At 36.8% G+C, this 18671-nt stretch overlaps 1 protein-coding gene and 1 long non-coding RNA gene across 6 annotated transcripts; one reads left to right on the forward strand and one right to left on the reverse strand.

Moving 5' to 3' along the window:
* The first annotated feature begins 218 nt into the window (after window positions 1-218).
* Window positions 219-4493, forward strand: LOC121967683. The gene is made up of 2 exons (XR_006107827.1): window positions 219-777; window positions 857-4493. It is a non-coding gene; the product is annotated as an uncharacterized LOC121967683 (long non-coding RNA).
* A 5271-nt stretch (window positions 4494-9764) lies between these two features.
* Window positions 9765-12192, reverse strand: LOC121967686 (receptor-like serine/threonine-protein kinase SD1-7). Of its 5 annotated transcripts, XM_042518092.1 has the most exons (7): window positions 11011-12192; window positions 10793-10929; window positions 10515-10725; window positions 10356-10421; window positions 10184-10253; window positions 10066-10097; window positions 9765-9820 (listed from the first exon to the last, which is right to left on the reverse strand). In XM_042518092.1, exons 1-7 carry the CDS (start codon window positions 11639-11641, stop codon window positions 9792-9794), a joined length of 1176 nt encoding a protein of 391 aa, XP_042374026.1. In that variant the 5' UTR covers window positions 11642-12192; the 3' UTR covers window positions 9765-9791. The 5 variants fall into 5 exon arrangements, with proteins under 5 accessions (XP_042374026.1, XP_042374010.1, XP_042374018.1 ...); XM_042518076.1 differs by having other exon boundaries at window positions 10184-10421; XM_042518084.1 differs by lacking the exon at window positions 9765-9820 and having other exon boundaries at window positions 9865-10097.
* Between the last annotated feature and the right edge of the window lie 6479 nt (window positions 12193-18671).

Genomic DNA, 18671 nt, shown 5'->3' on the forward strand with positions numbered 1-18671 from the left:
TCATACTTTACATTTTGTTAGTGCATAGCAATTCATTTGAATAAAATTCACCATGGGAATTTTCTAAGTAATATTTGTAAGATGGTAAAAGTCTCTTAAATTTGACCATCAATTTTAGGTCATTTAACATGATTGGATGCTTTTCTTACATGATATTGGTTAAAATGGTGGTGAATTCCAATTTGATTAATGGAGTTGGTGGCATGAAAATACCTAGAGAGGACCATTTAAAGCCTACAATTTATTTAATTTCTTTTGTGTGGCATGCACTTACAACAATTGAACTCTAGAACTTGCTTAGCTTCTTTTCAAGGTCACAATAGCATATGTATGCATGGAGATGAAGGATTATTTTCATTCTTGATCCCTTGTAAATTCCAATTCCCTACTTCATAAGTTTCTTAAAACATTTTCCTCTTGCATTGTAACCTTTGATCATCTTTGCTTGCTTTATTTTGTTGAGAGTATGGATTAATTGCTTGATGAGTTTACTCGACCAAGAGGTGGATAAAGGTTAAGTGTGGGGGAGAATTGCATATGCTTGAGATTCATGGAGGATTTTTTTTTTTTTTTGGAAGTTCTTGAACTTGTGAAATTAAGTTGATGGCTGCATTGCTTGAGGTTAAGGATGCTTATCAATTTTGGAGCAGAATTCTCAATTCTTTTTGCAGTTTAATTGAAATCTGAGAAGTTGCTATTTAGAATTCTGCAGAAAATTGAAGGTATCAAAATTGTGCCGGAATTCAGGAGAAGTTTTGAAACCAATGTGAAACTCAAGTTAAGTGCTGATTAGTGCTGTAAAAAAAAAACTATTCTAGCATCCATGGCATCTATAAACTGTGTAACAGGATTTCAGAATGAGGAATGACTGAACAAGGCAGGAAATTCAAAAACAAAATAAAAAAAAGTGAGCCTTTGTAATTACTGAAAGGTGATTTTAATAGATCAAAATTCGGAATTCAAATGGTGGTAATTATTTCATCAACAAAGTACTTTAATATAGTATCATTTCCTTTGAGAAGGTGAGAAAAAGGGCAGCAATTGGAACTTTTAACAGTGAGGTGATAAAGCTGGAAACAGAATTCAGAACATATGGAAACAAGTTGAGCAACTTTTTCATTATCAGCCTTAAGATCTTTGGGAAGTTATTGAAACTCTTGCATTTCCAGCAGCAAATGTGGATTACTTTCTTTCCAATCCTCTACAAATTTGCTAGATAGGAATTTGAAAGTATCAAGTTGCTGGAATTCTTGAATTGCAGTAAACCTTCTAAGTGATGCTATAAGCTGAGATAAAATGTGAAATGAGGCTATCATTTGACTTAATGATTGAAAAGTTCTATGGAAATAAATTGTTCAAGCTTGTAGTGAAGCTAATTGCAAAGATGAGGGAATAGGTTGATAAATTAAGGATATGAAGGGAAAAGAGATCTGAAACATGTTTAAAACAGTGAGGTGAAAAACAGATTTCAATTTTGAATTGTATCAAGTGTGTGTCCACTTTTATCAGCAGGCTTCAAATCATTAAGAAACGTAAATGAAGATCTGGTATTTTCAGTAACAAATGGTGGTTAATTTGGTTATTGTTGTGCTCTATTTTTGGCAAGAGAATTCTTCATGTAGCATACCTACATGGCTGCTGAAATGGAAAACTGTAAGTGCTGAAACATGGATCTGCGGCTGAAAACCTGATCAAAGAGCAGGATTTGAACTTCAATTAGTGATTGCCATTCAATTCAAGAAGCATTCCTTATGATATAATAAGGTTTTTAAAGGAAAATTGGAACTGATGTCAGCCAATTGATACTTAAAGCAGTAAAGAGATGAAGGCTGAGAAAAGTCTACTTTAAATCTGTGTGGAATCAAATCTGTTATTTTCAAATCACAAATGGGAGCATGTTCCAGCTAATTATGAGAGGAAGCTCAGCAGATTTAAAAGGTTGTGTGTCTTGTGCCAAAGATTTCCGAGAGTTCTATAGATCAAAATCCTGAAATCTGAAATCTGTAATCTGTGTGCTGCTGGAAGTTGTGTAATTTCCAGAACCTAGAAAGACTTTAAAGATGTAAAATTTCAGTGATTCAATTCAGAGCTGAATGATACTCTTTGTCAAATTTGATTCTTCATGTTTCAAACAAATTCCCTCAAGGAAGAGTATCAAATTTCTGAAACTGCTACTCAAATGCAGAAATCAGGAGTTGATGATGTTGATTCAAAGAGCTGTGTGCACTGTTTCTTAACAGATGCTGCTGTAGTTGATCAATGGAGCTAATGTGCATGAGTATAGAGCAAGAAAAGTTAATAGTAGGGAGTGTTCAGGTTGACACAGGAACTTTGAAATTGCAAATTCAGATAGAGCAGAATTTCAGAGGTTGAGTATTAAGTTGAGGACACATTGTATCATGATTTTTGGATAGCTATCCAATTGAAGAAGATGTCCCTACAATTCTGCACAACAAGAATCTCTGAACCCAGCAATGGCTTGTTCTGAAAAGAAGTTGTCTGCTATTAAATTTCAGCAATTCTGTTTGCTGAACTTTGCTTGTTATAGACAGTTACAAGATCCTGAAATCTGTGGAAGAGGTTTATTGAGAAAGGAAGAAAATTACAAAATGAAGTAATGAGAATCTGTAGAAAATTGAGGCTGCAGTAATATGTAAATGAAGAGCTTAGTGTCAATGTTGTGCCAAAGATGTATGCTCTTTTCAATCAGCAGCAACATGAAGTTTAACCTCTACCAATTCAGTGACAAAGTGTGGTTTTCTTTTAAAGGAAGCTTTGCCCTCTCATTAACAATTAGAAGTGATGAAGTGCAGGAATGCAATGGTGTAAAATTTTCTCTGATCAGGAGCAAGAAACTGAAACTGTAACACAAAGAAAAGGCTGTGGAAATCTGCAGAATTGTAGTGCAGAGTTGAAAAATCTGTATCAGTTTTGTATCAAGATTTGGAAGCAATATCCAAATGAGTGGAGGCTTAATTGAATATTAAGAAGGTGCTGAAAACAAATGGTATGCTGTCTTTCATGCAATCTGCAAAACAAGGAAGGATGATTTCATACAGAATTCATCCTGGACACAAAGAAATGTCAGGACAGGGGGGTTGTTGTGGCTACTGGAAATTGATCACAATGGACTATAATGGGGAATTCAATTGGTGGTAATTACTTCTTCAAAGAAGCACTTGAGTGGAGTATCATTTATTTTGAAAGTTGAAGAAAAGGGCAGCGATTGGTATTTTTAACAGTGGTGAAAATGCTGGAAACCGAATTCAGTTTACATGATTTCAAGAGTGTGTGTATCAAGTGTGTGCAACTCTTCTTTATCAGACCTTGGAACCCTTGGGGAAGAAATTGAACCTCTTGAATTTCCAGCAGCATTTGTTGTTTAACTTCTTTCTATTCTTTTCAAACCTGTTGGATATAATTCGGATGGTATCAATAGTGCAGAATTCTGAAATTGCAGTAGCTTTCTAAGTGATGTTATTGGCTGAAACAAGATGGAAATCAAGCTATTGTTTGATTTAATGATTGTAAAAGTTCTATGGGAATAATTGATGAAGCTTGAAGTGAGAAAGCAGTAACATCAGATGAGAATATTAAGTGTACAAATCTGAAATCCAGAATTTTGTGGGGTGCAGAATTATGCAATTCTGATAAGCTGAAAGCTGTAAAGTTGAGAGATGAGTAAAAGAAAATTCAGAAATGAAACCAAGAAAAGGAGAAGCTTACATGATGTTTTGTAACGTGAATCAACAAATGAAATTACCACTGAGAAGCAGTAAACCAGGAAATGCAGATTTTGCAAAATGAATTTGGCCTTTGTGTGCCAATTTGAGAATTGAATTTCATGAGCTAGAGCTGCTGAAACCTGGAAAGCTTTTGAGCATGCATTGTAAAGGGTATTAAGAGACAAGATGAAGAAGTAATGAAATTTCTTGTGGCTAAACAGTTACATTTTGATACAAAGTCTAGAAATCTGTATTTTACTGCATAAATAGAGTTCAAGTAAATTAGTTCATGAATAAGTCGAAATCTAGCTGTTATTTGAGTGGTGATTAATGAACATCTTGCTTCTCCAGAGATACAAGACTCTTAGACAAGAAATTTGATACCAAACAAGGAAACAAAAACTGAAAACTGAAGATTGAATTAAATCTACAGTTTTGGTATTAAAGCTGTTATTTGGTATTGAAGCAGCAGAAAGTTAAAGTTTAAGCTGAAGTTTTGTGCCATTGCAGTAAAAGAGGTTACTGCAAGTCAAGTTCAGAAGAGGAAGTTGCAGGATTTTAGAAGCTATACGACTCTGCACATTGATGTTAAATGCTAATGATAGAATAGATGGAACTTGGCATATGTTAGAGGAGGAAGAGATGCAGGAATGTTAATTGCATCTAGTAATTGTTAGTTAGAGCCCTAGAGTCAATCATTTGATGATTGTATGGACTCATGTATATCATATTCATGTATATATATTAAGGAATTTGGTTTTTGGTTATTATGCTTATTTGTATTAGTGCCAGATAAAATAAGTATAGTAACGTCCTAGAGTAGAAAGGTTCTTACCTATATCAATCGATTGGTTGAATCGATAGTGAGATGATATAGGGAACACTACTCTAAATCATTCCTAGTCGAGTATTAACATTAAGGGACAATGTTAATACAATAAGACTAGCATGTAGGTCAGCTCGATGACTTGATCTCACAAGTCATGGATATAGAGATATCAAGCTGACACATGAGTATGCATTAGAGAATGTATACTGAATGACCCGCCATGAGAAAGTATCATGGATCGTTATATGAGTGTCATATACTTTCTCATGTGGCTATTAGTATGACTATTAGTCCTTTGACCTGAAGTCACCATGGATCCCTACATAAGGAGTTATGTACTTTGGTTTCATCAAACGTCACCCGTAACAGGGTGGACTATAAAGGCGATTACTGGGTATGTAATAAATTATGCAGAGGGATGTGAGTGATGTAGATGGGATCTATCCCTCCCATATGATGGGAGCGACATCAATATTCTTGATAGAGTTAGACCACGAAGTGCATAGCCATGCCCAAATGAGTCAACATGAGATGTTGAGCTCATTTGATCGAGTGAGTCTACTTGGAGTTCAAGATTTAGATTGATTAGAGGATGATCAATCTAGATGTCAAGGATAGAAGGACATTTGACATATTTTGTGAGGAGTCACAATTGGTAGTCACAAGGTGATGTCGGATCTCGACATTCTTGTAACTTGGGTAGTAATGATGTATTGCTAGATACCGCTCATTACTTATGCTCCTAAATGGGTTTAGGGCATTGCCAACGTTACAAGAACCTATAGGGTCACACACTAAGGACAATTAGATGGAGATTTGGTTCATATGATGAACCAAGAGGATTAGATTCATTTGATGAATCATATTGGATTAAGAGTAATCCAAATTGGGCTAATTGAGTTGGACTCAAGTTGATTCATGTATTCAATGAGTCTAATTTAGATTATGACTCATTAAATCAACTTAATTTAATGAATTAGATTCATTATATTAAGTTGGCTTGAATCATATGGTTGGATTAGATCAACCATGAGAGAGATTTGATCAGGTTTGACTTGATTTGAGAGGAAGAGAAAAAGTCATGTTTGACTTGACTTCAAACATGACTTTTTGCCACATCACTAATTAGTTGGCAAGATGTGGACCAATAGGATTGCTCCACATCATCAATGTGTGCCACCTCATGGAGGTTACAAGCCTCCATAGCATTTAATGTTGTCGGCCCACATAAATGAGGAGGTTACACTTGTTGCCATGTCATTTAGTGAGGTGGCAAGATGTGGACCAATAGTGTTGATCCACATCATCCTAGAGTGCCACCTCATGGGGGTTACAACTCTTAATGGTCTCCACATTAATTGGAATTAATGGGGGTTACACCTCCTAGAGTGGCCGGCCACTTGATGGCTAAGGGGTTTTTTGAATTTCCTCTAATTGATTCATTCACTCTTCTTCTCCCTTGGGTGCTCTCTCTTCTCCTTCTCCCATTCCTTGGCCGAACACTCCATTGGTGCTAGCACACCTTGTGTTTTGGTCATCTCCTTCTACTTGTGTCCGTGTGGATACATATAGAGGTTGTCTACTTTGACAATTAGAGATCCGGCGACATCTTGGACAAGCGGGAACGCGAAGGGCTTCGCTACAAGGGTAATGATCTTAAATTTAGTGTAGATCTAAAGTTTTTACAAACTCGTACAAGAAAAGGTTTTTCGATAATTTTGTTTACGAATCTTTGCACGATATCCATGGCTTTGGGTGACTCGGGGTTTCCGCGACGCGAAAAAGCGATTTTCGCAGCCTGAAGAACCCAACAGTAAGGAAGCTGTAACTCAAGAAGTTTGATAGGACATCACAGATACTGACATTTCAGTGAAGTAAGCTTCTTGAAAGTAGAATATAAAAGAACAACATAATATAAAATTCAACAATGCATTCTGAAATTGAATTAGCAGGAAACATGAATAATAAAGTGCCAAGTTTTGAATGTAGTACCAGAAATGATGAGGAGGTTGCTGAAGTTTTGAAGGAAATGCCACGTGTTTAGTGAACAAGAGCTGGAAATTCAGAAATGCAGAATTTTGTATCAATGGTGTGCCAAAATTCATAAATCTTACAAGTTTGTATAGAAGCTGTTATGTTTTGAATTCTTGTGCTACACCTAATGGGAATTATTTAGAGGTATTCTCTGTTTAGTATTTCTATGCCTTAAATTTTTTGAAGATGCAAACTTTGAGGAAACTGGAAGCAACCACTGAATTACTGAGCAGGACTCAACTTCTTTACCAAGTGTTGATGTTCTTTCTAATTTGCATTGTTGTAAATTGAAGCTCCAATCATTACGGTACTAAATGAATTTGAGATACTTTGAATTTGAATTCTGGAGAATATCTGCTGGAATTTGGAAAGCAGAGGAATGGTTGTTATTAGTGAGCTATTGGAAAGACTGGAGCAATGGCAGTAATTCAGAAATGACAGATGCAGTGCTGAATTTTAGTTAGCAGCTGGAGCAAAGACAAGAATTCAAATTTTGTTATATTGGTGGTTGTTTCTGTCCGAAGCTTGAGGTCATTCATAAGAAGGAAGGGTAGCAGTGATAATGACCATTAATATAGCTGATGAAGAACTTGCTGAATGTTCAGGAAATTGGAATTCATAGATTCTGAAATTCTTGATATTTTAGAAGCTGCACTGCAGTGCAAGAATTGAGCTTTTATGAAGAAATTACAGACTTTCAATTTTCAACATCAAACAAAAAAAAAATCATTGTCATACAAATTCTGATGGTGAAGACTGCATTTTATGAACTCAACAACTGGATGAGAAGACTCTGAGATGTGTTTAGCTACTGGAATTTGCAGCATTAGATCTGATCCTATTTTTGCTGAACTTTTCCCAGCATCTAGGTCTTAGCATTAGGGCATCAAGTTCCACCCTTTAGATTCTAGCCATATAAATGCTTTCTTGTTGATCAGCAAGGAAAAAAATCTGGATATCAGTGTTTCTGTATTTAAACAACTTGTTGCGAGTTATGATCATTGAAGAACTAAGTGGAGCTCTAAACAAATGGTGTTTCAATTGTCCAAGTGTTCTATAGATTGGAATTTGGATCAATTCAAATTCTGAAACCTGGAATCTGGAAACTGAGTTTACAGTTTCAGAATCAGTCTAATGCTGGGAATTGCAGAATTGACCTGATAAATGCCCTTCCAATTAATCAACATTTCTGGAAGGGAAAAATTATTTTAACAGTAAGAGCAGAACTCATTTTTGTGCCAATTGAAGATGAAAATTCTATTCAGGATTGTTTAGAACTTAATCTATTGTTTATTCAGTGCTAAATGAGACGCATGGACAAGCTTAACTTTTCAATTCTCAAGCTAAGCTTACTTTGAATTCCAAGGTTTGATACTGTGATCTGGAATCAGAATCAAAAAGTTTGAATCAACATCAATTTTGTGTTTGGTTTTGATTTGTATCTATCATGGATAAAAGGTGTTTGGATGCATGCAAATTCAATGGTAATTATAATCTGAAAAGGTCTAATGGCTGGAATTGCAATATGAAATCTTAGCATTGAGTTGATATATTTTTGAAAGTATAGTTCTTAGTTGTTGAGCTAATTTTTTTTGCTGAAAGTTCCTGTTCTGAAATCTGATACTTCATTTCTTATTTTAACTAGTGAAATGCAGCTGCAGGAATGAAAAATGTTTGTGTATCTTATGGTGCAATTGAACATTTTGTTTGGTGTTTAGGTATGAATGCTGAAAATGTCTTTGAACAGTGCTCTTGCAGGGCTGAATTTGGTCCCTGAAATCAGAGATTTAAATTTGTAATTATACAGAAATGCAGAAATAAACTCTTATCTCTAACTTGTATCAAGTTGTTACGTTGTTTCTAGATCAGTGAAATGCTCAAGCAGAGTCTGAAAAGCTGTAACTGATTCAATTTGTTGGAGTTAGAATGTAAAAGCTGCAACTATATGTTATTGCAATCTTTGATAACAACACATTCTACTATGGAATTTCAGAATATGTAGAAAAACAGAAAGAAAAGAGAAATATGCAGAATGAGGACAAGGAAACAGTGGGGACATTGTATCAAGTTTGTGGTTACATGTTGTGTTTTATTGTCCGAAATGGCCATATTTTAAGTGGGGGGGAGGGACATCTTCTTCATGATTTGAGATTATTTTTGAGTTTCAAATGTTGAAAAAACAGTGAATAACAAAACAGTGGCAAAAGAGTATCAAGAGTGGAAGATAGAGTATCAAGATTTTTGGTTTGCTATCAAATTGAAGGGGAGGTTAGCTTGGTCTTTTGAATTGATAAAAACAAATGGTATTCATCTCTTTTCACATCAAAATGGTCAACTCATCAAGTATATTCCCCCAATACTCTAATCTTCTCAATTTTTCATTAAATACTTTTCTTTTGCCTATTTCATTCACTTCCATTGTTCTTTTTGCTTCCATTTCAATTCTTCATGATAATATCCTTTTGATTCATGTATGCTATGTTTATAGTGGTGGAGAAGTAGAAAATAAGCAAGCTTATGGTAGTGAAATGTTGTGAGTTGCATTGAGTGAGCTCCACTTATACACATTTTTGAGTGTGCACTACAACAAAATCGCTCATACACATCGGTTTTCCACCGGTGTCTATTTGATTTTCGACCGATGTCTATGAAGCCGATGTTAAAAGTCTGTCATTTTAGACATCGGGTTAAAACCGGTGTAGTATCACTTAACGACACTGGTTTTCGAATCGGTTATTAACCGGTGTAGTATCACTTAACGACACCGTTTCATACACGGTGTAAAACCGATGTAATATTGTATGTTAATAACACCAGTTTTGGCAGCGGTAAATGACCGATGTAATATTACTTTATAACACCGGTTTTACATCGGTGGAAAACCGATGTAATATGTATTTTTTCTAACAGCACAGATTTGATTTTAAAACCGACAATAACAAAAAAAAATACACAAATATTCACAAATTGTACAAATATTCTTCATTCAATAATATCCATAAAATACACAAATATTCACAAATTATATAAATAATCTTCTTACAACAATATCCATAAAATACCCAAACATTCTTTTTACATCAAAAGCTAGCTAATAAATATCAAAATCAAGGTAGAACATTCTTTTAACACATCAAGGTAGAACCGCACTTCAAATGTAATCTAGCATGCATTCAGCCCACTCGAACCGCACTTCATCAATTTCAACTCTGGAGTACTTGAGATTTGTAAACTGTAAAAACACATAAATCCACCATATGTCAAATAACTAAAACAAATGTGTACATGTATCAAATAAAATAGAATACTGAGTTTTTAAAGGCTGTTGTGCAAGATAACGAATATAACATAGGAAAACACATCAGAAATCACTGCATGAGGACCGCTGCGATCAAATGTTCCCGTGCGGCCCCAACAGTTATTGCAATAACATAGGAAAACAAATTTGTGACCCATAGGAAAACATAGGAAAAATACCATTTATGATATATTCAGGAGAGATGTAGCCACTGTCATATCGTAGAAATATAAAATAAGTATATATGACATAATATGAAAAATAAAAATATTGATGATTCAAATTGTTTATGCTCACTAGGTTTCGACGACTCTTTTGGTAATTGATACGGATTCATCTCCTCCAAATATCCTAGCCATGCCAAAATCTGATATTTTGGGATTCATATTTTTGTCAAGAAGAATGTTACTAGCTTTAAGATCCCTATGAATAATCCTTAACCTTGAATCATGGTGAAGATAAAGTAGACCTCGAGCGACACCGAGAATGATGTTGTACCTTGCTCTCCAATCCAGTAATACAGTTTGAACTTCATCTGAACACAACAAGCAATCATTTAAATCTAATTAATCTATCCTTTCAGATAGTTTCAGATCATGTAAATTGACAGAGATCTAGATCAGCTAACCAAACAGAAAGTTGTCCAAGCTTCCATTGGACATGTATTCATAGATCAAGAGTCTTTCCCCTCCTTGGATGCAACAGCCAAGAAGCTTAACAAGATTTCGATGTTGCAGCTTCGCGATCAATGTGATCTCATTTTTGAATTCATCCACTCCTTGTGACGATGTCTTAGATAATCTTTTCACTGCTATCTCTTGATCGTCTCCCAATTTACCCTGCACACAATCAAATGTCTCAAACAATTATGTGATACTACTAAACCCCAAATACAGTATTCCGTACCTTGTATACAGGGCCAAAGCCTCCTTGACCAAGCTTGTTGTCTGCTGAGAAGTCATCGGTTGCGTCTTTAATTGTAGTCAAGTCAAACAATGGCAATTCCATGTCCTTTTCTTCTGCTTCATAGTCAATATGAGAACCTACATGTGCCACAAATTAAAGTCTTTTAGAATATATGTAAGCCAAGTAAAAGTAGTTAGGATGAGAATGAACAATAATACTTGTCTTCTTCCTCCTCCAAATCGAGTAAGCAACACAAGCAAGGAAAAGAATTGCCGGTGGAAGAATCACAAACATTAAGATATTACGATTAGCATGACGGGCTTCAGATGGTGATGCTGAAAGATTACAACAGTTTATAACAGAATAAGTAAAAAGACTGCAACATATATAGATTTTGATATATTCAGTTTTGCTTAGTTGCTCGCAAATATTTGCCGTTTCATATCTGACATAAAGATCTTGTCCTAGCCCACTGCCATTCACGGTGATATCAGTGAGATCCTCTGTCCATATTAAGCAGCCACTGCCACTGCCACTCCCATTCCCACTTATGATCGATGCGGCATATGCTCTGCATGCGCAGTTGCTCAAGCAAAAAAACCTGCACTCCTCAAAGTTCCAGTTTGCATTGAGTACTGTCGATCTGGACGCGTCGGGCAACTTCGTGACACTCAGTCTGAAGAATTCATCGGTATTATTTAGACAGTCCAAAGGCTTCGTCCTCATGCAGCCGGCTTCTCCGACCAGCATGTCCCAGTTATGTTGATTCCTCGGATGAAACCCACGCAAGCATGTGCACGGCGGCGAGATGTTGGAGCTGCAATAACTGTTGGGGCCGCACGGGAACATTTGATCGCAGTGGTCCTTGGGCAACACAAATTTGTTTTCCTATGTTATATTCGTGACCACCTCTCTGTGACCCAACAGCTGCAATAACGAATCCACCTCTCTGTGACCCATTCTAACAAACAGGTAACGTGCAACTCTCTACAACTTGTTCATCATGGAAAACACAACACAACTCAACCTCAAATCATCGAACACCAGCCAAAATCTCTAGGAAAACCTACTGTGAACACATCAGAAATCACTGTCAAACAATTTTGGGTAACATACGCAAACCAAGCAGTAACCTTCAACCGAAACCTCCAACAAGAACACATCCCACCGAGAAGAATCCAACCCGAATCGTATACAAAGAAAAACCAATCAAACACATCCACAGAAGAGGAAAACATATCGAAAGCGTCTACAAAAGAAGTAAATCAAAACATCTCCAGGAAGAACAATCAAAGCCTTTACCAGAAGAAAACCAGTCGAAATCCATACCAAATCCTCACTTTCTATAGGTTTTCCACCCCACTATACCTCATGGATTTCGAGTTATCACAGGTAGATACACTTGCCTCTTTCTTCTTCGTCTCGCCTCCACTCGTCCTCGCGTTGTGCCCCGTCAGCTGTGGCGCCGCCTGCGAAGCTCAGCTAGGCAGCGAAATGGCGCGACGAGTGGCTCTGTCGACTCGGGAAAAATGGAAAGAAGAGAAGGGTCGGCGGAATCGGGCAGGGAGATGTGACGAGGAAATGAACCCACTGTTCAAAGGGGACGGCGACGGCGAGAAATCGAGGGAGCGGAAGTTGAGGCGGCGCCAGCAGCTAGGGTCGAGGGAGGCGCGGTACCAGGACTTGCAGACGAAGGGGACGTCGACGGCGAGATCTCCGAGGGCGAGACGACGGAAGGGGAAGAGGGAGATGAGGCTGAGGTTTAGGTTTATGTTGAGAGAAGGGGCACGATATTGGTTTAGGTTTGGAGGGAATTTTGTGAAGTCTTGTAAATTTTGGCCGGTGAAAAAATTAAATTATTTAAGAAGGGGTTTATTAACATCGGATTTTAAAAATCGATGTTAAAATCGGTGTCTATTAACCAAAAAAAGGGCGCTTATAGACATCGCCTAAAAAACCGATGTCTATGAGCTAAAATCTGCGCTCATAGACACCGATTTTTAGAAAAACCGGTGTAAAATACTCAAAGACTTCGGTTTTAGCCTAAAACCGATGTTGTTCCACTGATGTCTATGAGCGATTTTGTTGTAGTGGTGAGAGATAGATTAGGTAAATCTTTTGTGAGATTGCATCTTGCTTAATTTTTCAATTGGATTGAAACTACCATACTTATTGATTATTGTTTGGATGGTATGCATGATTGTTTGTGATCTTTAGATGGTCTTAGTTAAATTCTTTTTACCATTTTTAGTTATTACTAGGGAAATTTCTATGGAGATGATTTTTAGTTTTCTTTACTTGCACGGGACGTTCAAGACTAAGTGTGGGGGATTTGATAACCATGATTTTACTGTATTATTTTGATTCATATATGCATGGTTTGATGTTGATTTCATAGGTTAAAATCATGGTTACATCACATTTTGTGCATTGTGTGTATTTTTGGACTTAATTGCAAATTATTTTATTTTCATATTATTTGATGCTAATATTTGATTCTTATTTTGTAGGCATCAAAGGATCTTGAATTTGGATCTATTTGGACCGAAATTGGGCTCAAATCGGAGTTCAAACAAGAAGATCAAGCTTTGAAGTATTATGGGCCGTTCATCAAGAATAGGACAGCTCTGGACCATCCGTTGAAGATCTGGCCGATCCAACCTAATGGGGAGCAGATCTAATCCATTGATGAAAATCCAGAAGTTTTGATCCAGATCTGAGTTCATCCAGCCATTGATCCAGCTGGATTAATCTGGGTCGTTCATTGAAGATTGTCAGATCTGGGCTATCCAGTGATGATCTGATCAATCCGACCTACGGGAGGGTAGATCCAGACCCTAGATCAAGATCAGTACCTTCAGATCGGATTTTGGGCAAACTTTCACCGTTGATTTAGCTCCAAATCAATCCCAGCCGTCGGTTAAGATCTGGGACAGATTCAAAACACAGAAGCTACAGTGTTTTCCAGTGTCGATCCCCTACGCTGTTCTTCGTCCCGAGGCGCGACATCTTCCGGATTTCGGCCCCATTCCTTCTCCGATCATCCTCTCGAGCTTCTAGCTTGGTGGAAGACTTCTTAGCAGCTCATCCCGATCATCTGGAGCACCGGCGAGTGTTCTCTCCGGCGAAAAATCTGCTCACGGCGACTTCTCTGTTTTCGCCAGATTTGGAGGTGGTCTTCCAAATCTGCGCTCCGATTCCCATCAGTGACGCTTGGAGGTGGTCCGCCGGCGTTATTGAGCTTCATTCGACGCTCATCCGCAGTCCACATTTTCACTTCAGATCCAGAGAGCTCCGGTAGCAGATTTCCAGTATTTTCGGCATTTTCTTGGGTTCGGGTTGTTTCCAACGTGTCGGGGGTGGTTGATATAACCTAAAATCTATATTAAATGTCACAAATAGGCTTAACAAATTAACAATTTAATATTTCACTGAACCCCTTAATTAAACAATAATGTTGTAGTAACGAGCCCAGGATCGATCCGAGGAACCAACGATAGAATGTAATTTAGGATTGGCTTTATTTCCTATTTTTGGGGTTTTCGATATAAAAATGGAGTTGGGGGTTTAAGCTTTAAATCTAAATCTAACAGAGGAAAAACACAGCAATTAAGAAATTAATCTAAAGCAAGAGTGAAACATAACTATGTGCCAATGAACAAATCATTACGCATTATCACACTACGTTGTGATAAATCCATCAACACATATCAAACTAAGGATGAAATTACGAGACTCAAATAAATCTGATCTAAAGCAAGATGTAAACCTAATTTAGCACTTAAACACTAAACAATTAACCAAGCACAAATAAAACTTAAACTAAGCTTCAACAAGGAAAGAAATGCTACCTACTTGCATAAAAATATAACGAACATTAAAAGAAATCTGTCTAAGCTATAAAACAGTAAGAAAAAGAACTAAAATGAAATAAAATGGTAAACCAATCCATTCTCACAATCAATTCCACAAGTTTCACACTCAAGCCGTCACACAAGAGTGCCAAAGTCGAAACTACCCAACTTTGGACCTCAGTGGAGATTCTAAGCTGCAAATCAGTTCGAGGAATGCTCACAAGTGCCGACGGACCACTGATAACCATGATTTTACTGTATTATTTTGATTCATATATGCATGGTTTGATGTTGATTTCATAGGTTAAAATCATGGTTACATCACATTTTGTGCATTGTGTGTATTTTTGGACTTAAATGTAAATTACTTTATTTATATATTATTTGATGCTAATATTTGATTCTTATTTTGTAGGCATCAAAGGATCTTGAATTTGGATCTATTTGGACCGAAATTGGGCTCAAATCGGAGTTCAAACAAGAAGATCAAGTTTTGAAGCATTATGGGCCGTTCATCAAGAATAGGACAGATCTAGACCATCCGTTGAAGATCTGGCCGATCCAACCTAATGGGGAGCAGATCTAAGCCATTGATGAAGATCCAGAAGTTTTGATCCAGATCTGAGTTCATCCAGCCATTGATCCAGCCGGATTAATCTGGGCCGTTCATTGAAGATTGTCAGATCTGGGCTATCCAGTGATGATCTTATCAATCCGACCTACGGGAGGGTAGATCCTGACCCTAGATCAAGATCAGTACCTTCAGATCAGATTTTGGGCAAACTTTCACCGTTGATTTAGCTCCAAATCAATCTCAGCCGTCGGTTCAGATCTGGGACAGATTCAAAACACAGAAGCTACAGTGTTTCCAGTGTCGATCCCCTGCCCTGTTCTTCGTCCCGCGGCGCGGCATCTTCCGGATTTCGGCCCCATTCCTTCTCCGATCATCCTCTCGAGCTTCTAGCTTGGTGGAAGACTTCTTAGCAGCTCATCCCGATCATCTGGAGCACCGGTGAGTGTTCTCTCCGGCGGAAAATCTGCTCACGGCGACTTCTCTGTTTTCGCTAGATTTGGAGGTGGTCTTCCAAATCTGCGCTCCGATTCCCATCAGTGACGCTTGGAGGTGGTCCGCCGGCGTTATTGAGCTTCATTCGACGCTCATCCACAGTCCACATTTTCACTTCAGATCCAGAGAGCTCCGGTAACAGATTTCCAGTATTTTCGGCATTTTCTTGGGTTCGGGTTGTTTCCAGCGTGTCGGGGGTGGTCCGTCGGCACTTGTGAGCATTCCTCGAACTGATTTGCAGCTTAGAATCTCCACTAAGGTTCAAAGTTGGGTAGTTTCGACTTTGGCACTCTTGTGTGACGGCTTGAGTGTGAAACTTGTGGAATTGATTGTGAGAATGGATTGGTTTACCATTTTATTTCATTTTAGTTCTTTTTCTTACTGTTTTATAGCTTAGACAGATTTCTTTTAATGTTCGTTATATTTTTATGCAAGTAGTTAGCATTTCTTTCCTTGTTGAAGCTTAGTTTAAGTTTTATTTGTGCTTGGTTAATTGTTTAGTGTTTAAGTGCTAAATTAGGTTTACATCTTGCTTTAGATCAGATTTATTTGAGTCTCGTAATTTCATCCTTAGTTTGATGTGTGTTGATGGATTTATCACAACGTAGTGTGACAATGCGTAATGATTTGTTCATTGGCACATAGTTATGTTTCAATCTTGCTTTAGATTAATTTCTTAATTGCTGTGTTTTTCCTCTGTTAGATTTAGATTTAAAGCTTAAACCCCCAACTCCATTTTTATATCGAAAACCCCAAAAATAGGAAATAAAGACAATCCTAAATTACATTCTACCGTTGGTTCCTCGGATCGATCCTGGGATCGTTACTACAACATTATTGTTTAATTAAGGGGTTCAGTGAAATATTAAATTGTTAATTTGATAAGCCTATTTGTGACATTTAATATAGATTTTAGGTTATATCAAATTTTGGCGCTGTTGCCGGGGATGGTCCGTCGGCACTTGTGAGCATTCCTCGAGCTGATACGCCACTGAGATGCTCCACTAAGGTCCGAAATTGGGTGGTTTCGATTTTGGTTCTCTTGTGTGACGGCAAGAGTATGAAGTTTGTGAATTGGTTGTGAGTTGGATCGGTTAGGGTTTTTTTCATTTTGTTATTGTTTTTTTTACAGCTTAGAACAGATTCATTTGATGTTTGTTATGATTTTAGCAAGTAATTTAGTATTTCATTACCTTGTTGAAGCTTAGTTTAAGTTTTATTTGATGCCTGATTAATTGTTTAGTTGGGTAGTTTTAAGTTAGGGTTTTCATTTTGCTTTAGATCAAATTTAATTTGATATTTGCTATTTCAATCTTAGTTTAAGTGTGTGTTAATAATTTAATTACAACGTAGAGTGACAATTCGTTTGGGTTTGATTATTGGCACAAAGGTAGGTTTCAGTTATGCTTTAGATTAATTTCTTTACTGCTGTATTTTCCTTTGTAGATTTATATTCAAAGCTTTAAAACCCCCAACTCCATTTTTATATCGAAAACCCCAAAAATAGGAAATAAAGACAATCCTAGATTACATCAGACTGTGATTCCTCGAGAGCGATCCTGGGCTCGTTACTACGACATTATTGCAAAATTAAGGGGTTCAGTGAAATATACATTTGTACAATTTGATTAGCGGATGTGACAGATTCGCTTATCAAATTTTGGCGCCGTTGCCGAGAACACTGTATGCAATAATGAAGCTCCTGGAGTGGACACTCCAACTGAACCGTCTTCGGCCACCGGAGAAAATTTTTGAGGAGTCGGAGGTGGAGGGAGCGATCCTCACGTCATCTACATTCATCCCACTTCCAGAATGGCTTCTGGAACTGAATCGACTCCGACCACCAGAATTTCAGGGGAGTCTGTTCCATCTTATTTTTTCTTTTTATTTTTACTTGTATATATTTCTTTACTTTGTTTGTTTGGTTTACTTTTGCTTGATAGTTTATTTTTAGTTTGTCTAGTCGGGTTTTTCATAATAAATTCTCTATGCGTTCTTTTTATTATCTTAGAAATTGTGAAAGCTAGTTAAATTTGATTGTCAAGTTTGATGATTTATTGTCATGATTGGATTCTTGGATTGCATGTGATTACAACTTGATAATGAATTTCATGTTGGTAGATTGAGATGATAATTTTGATATACCTAGTGAGGATATTTTTAAGCCTATTATTCCTATTGATGTGTGATGCACTTGTGGTTAATGCTACTCTAGAACTTGCTTAATTCTTTCAAGACCACATTATCATAGGTTTACATGATTTTTATGAAGGCTATCTCACTTTCTTTCATTCATCCTTTTATTATCACATGCTTCTTGAATAAATTCATATCATCCATCATTTCATTCTTTTCTCTCTTCCATTTATTTCCATTTATTTTACTCTATTACTCTCTTGGGATGTGGATATCTTGGATGTTACATGATGAGTGTTTCGCCCGAGATGGACAAAAATTTAAGTGTGGGGGGAGAGAAATAGCTTAATGGAATTTAAGGAAAGCATAGGTAAACCATGCTTGATCACCATAGGTAAACCATGCTTGATCACCATAGGTAAACCATGCTTTGTATCTATTATTTGAGCTATTGATGATGTTGTATAATGTTGCACAACATGTTGGAAAAAAAATGGGAAAAAAAACAAATCAGAAAAAAAAAGAAAAAAAAAAAAAAAAAAAAAGAGAAAAACAAAAGAAATTAAAAAAAAAAGGAAAAAAAAATTGAAAAAAAAAAGAGCTTTAACATGTTGTGCCCTTTTGTATTTGTGTGTGATAGAGTTTTTTAGAGAGACAATCTTAATTATAGCAACATATAGATTTTATTGTATATCATGAGCGAATGTTTATTGAAAAGCTATCGTAGAGATTGTTCACATTTTTATTGAGTTTTTAGAACTAGCTTGGAAGTTGGATGTATTACTTTTGGGGCATTATTCTTTTGTACTCATCTATGTGACAT

Source organism: Zingiber officinale, chromosome 1B (assembly GCF_018446385.1).
Source record: "Zingiber officinale cultivar Zhangliang chromosome 1B, Zo_v1.1, whole genome shotgun sequence".
Taxonomy (NCBI): Eukaryota; Viridiplantae; Streptophyta; class Magnoliopsida; order Zingiberales; family Zingiberaceae; genus Zingiber; species Zingiber officinale.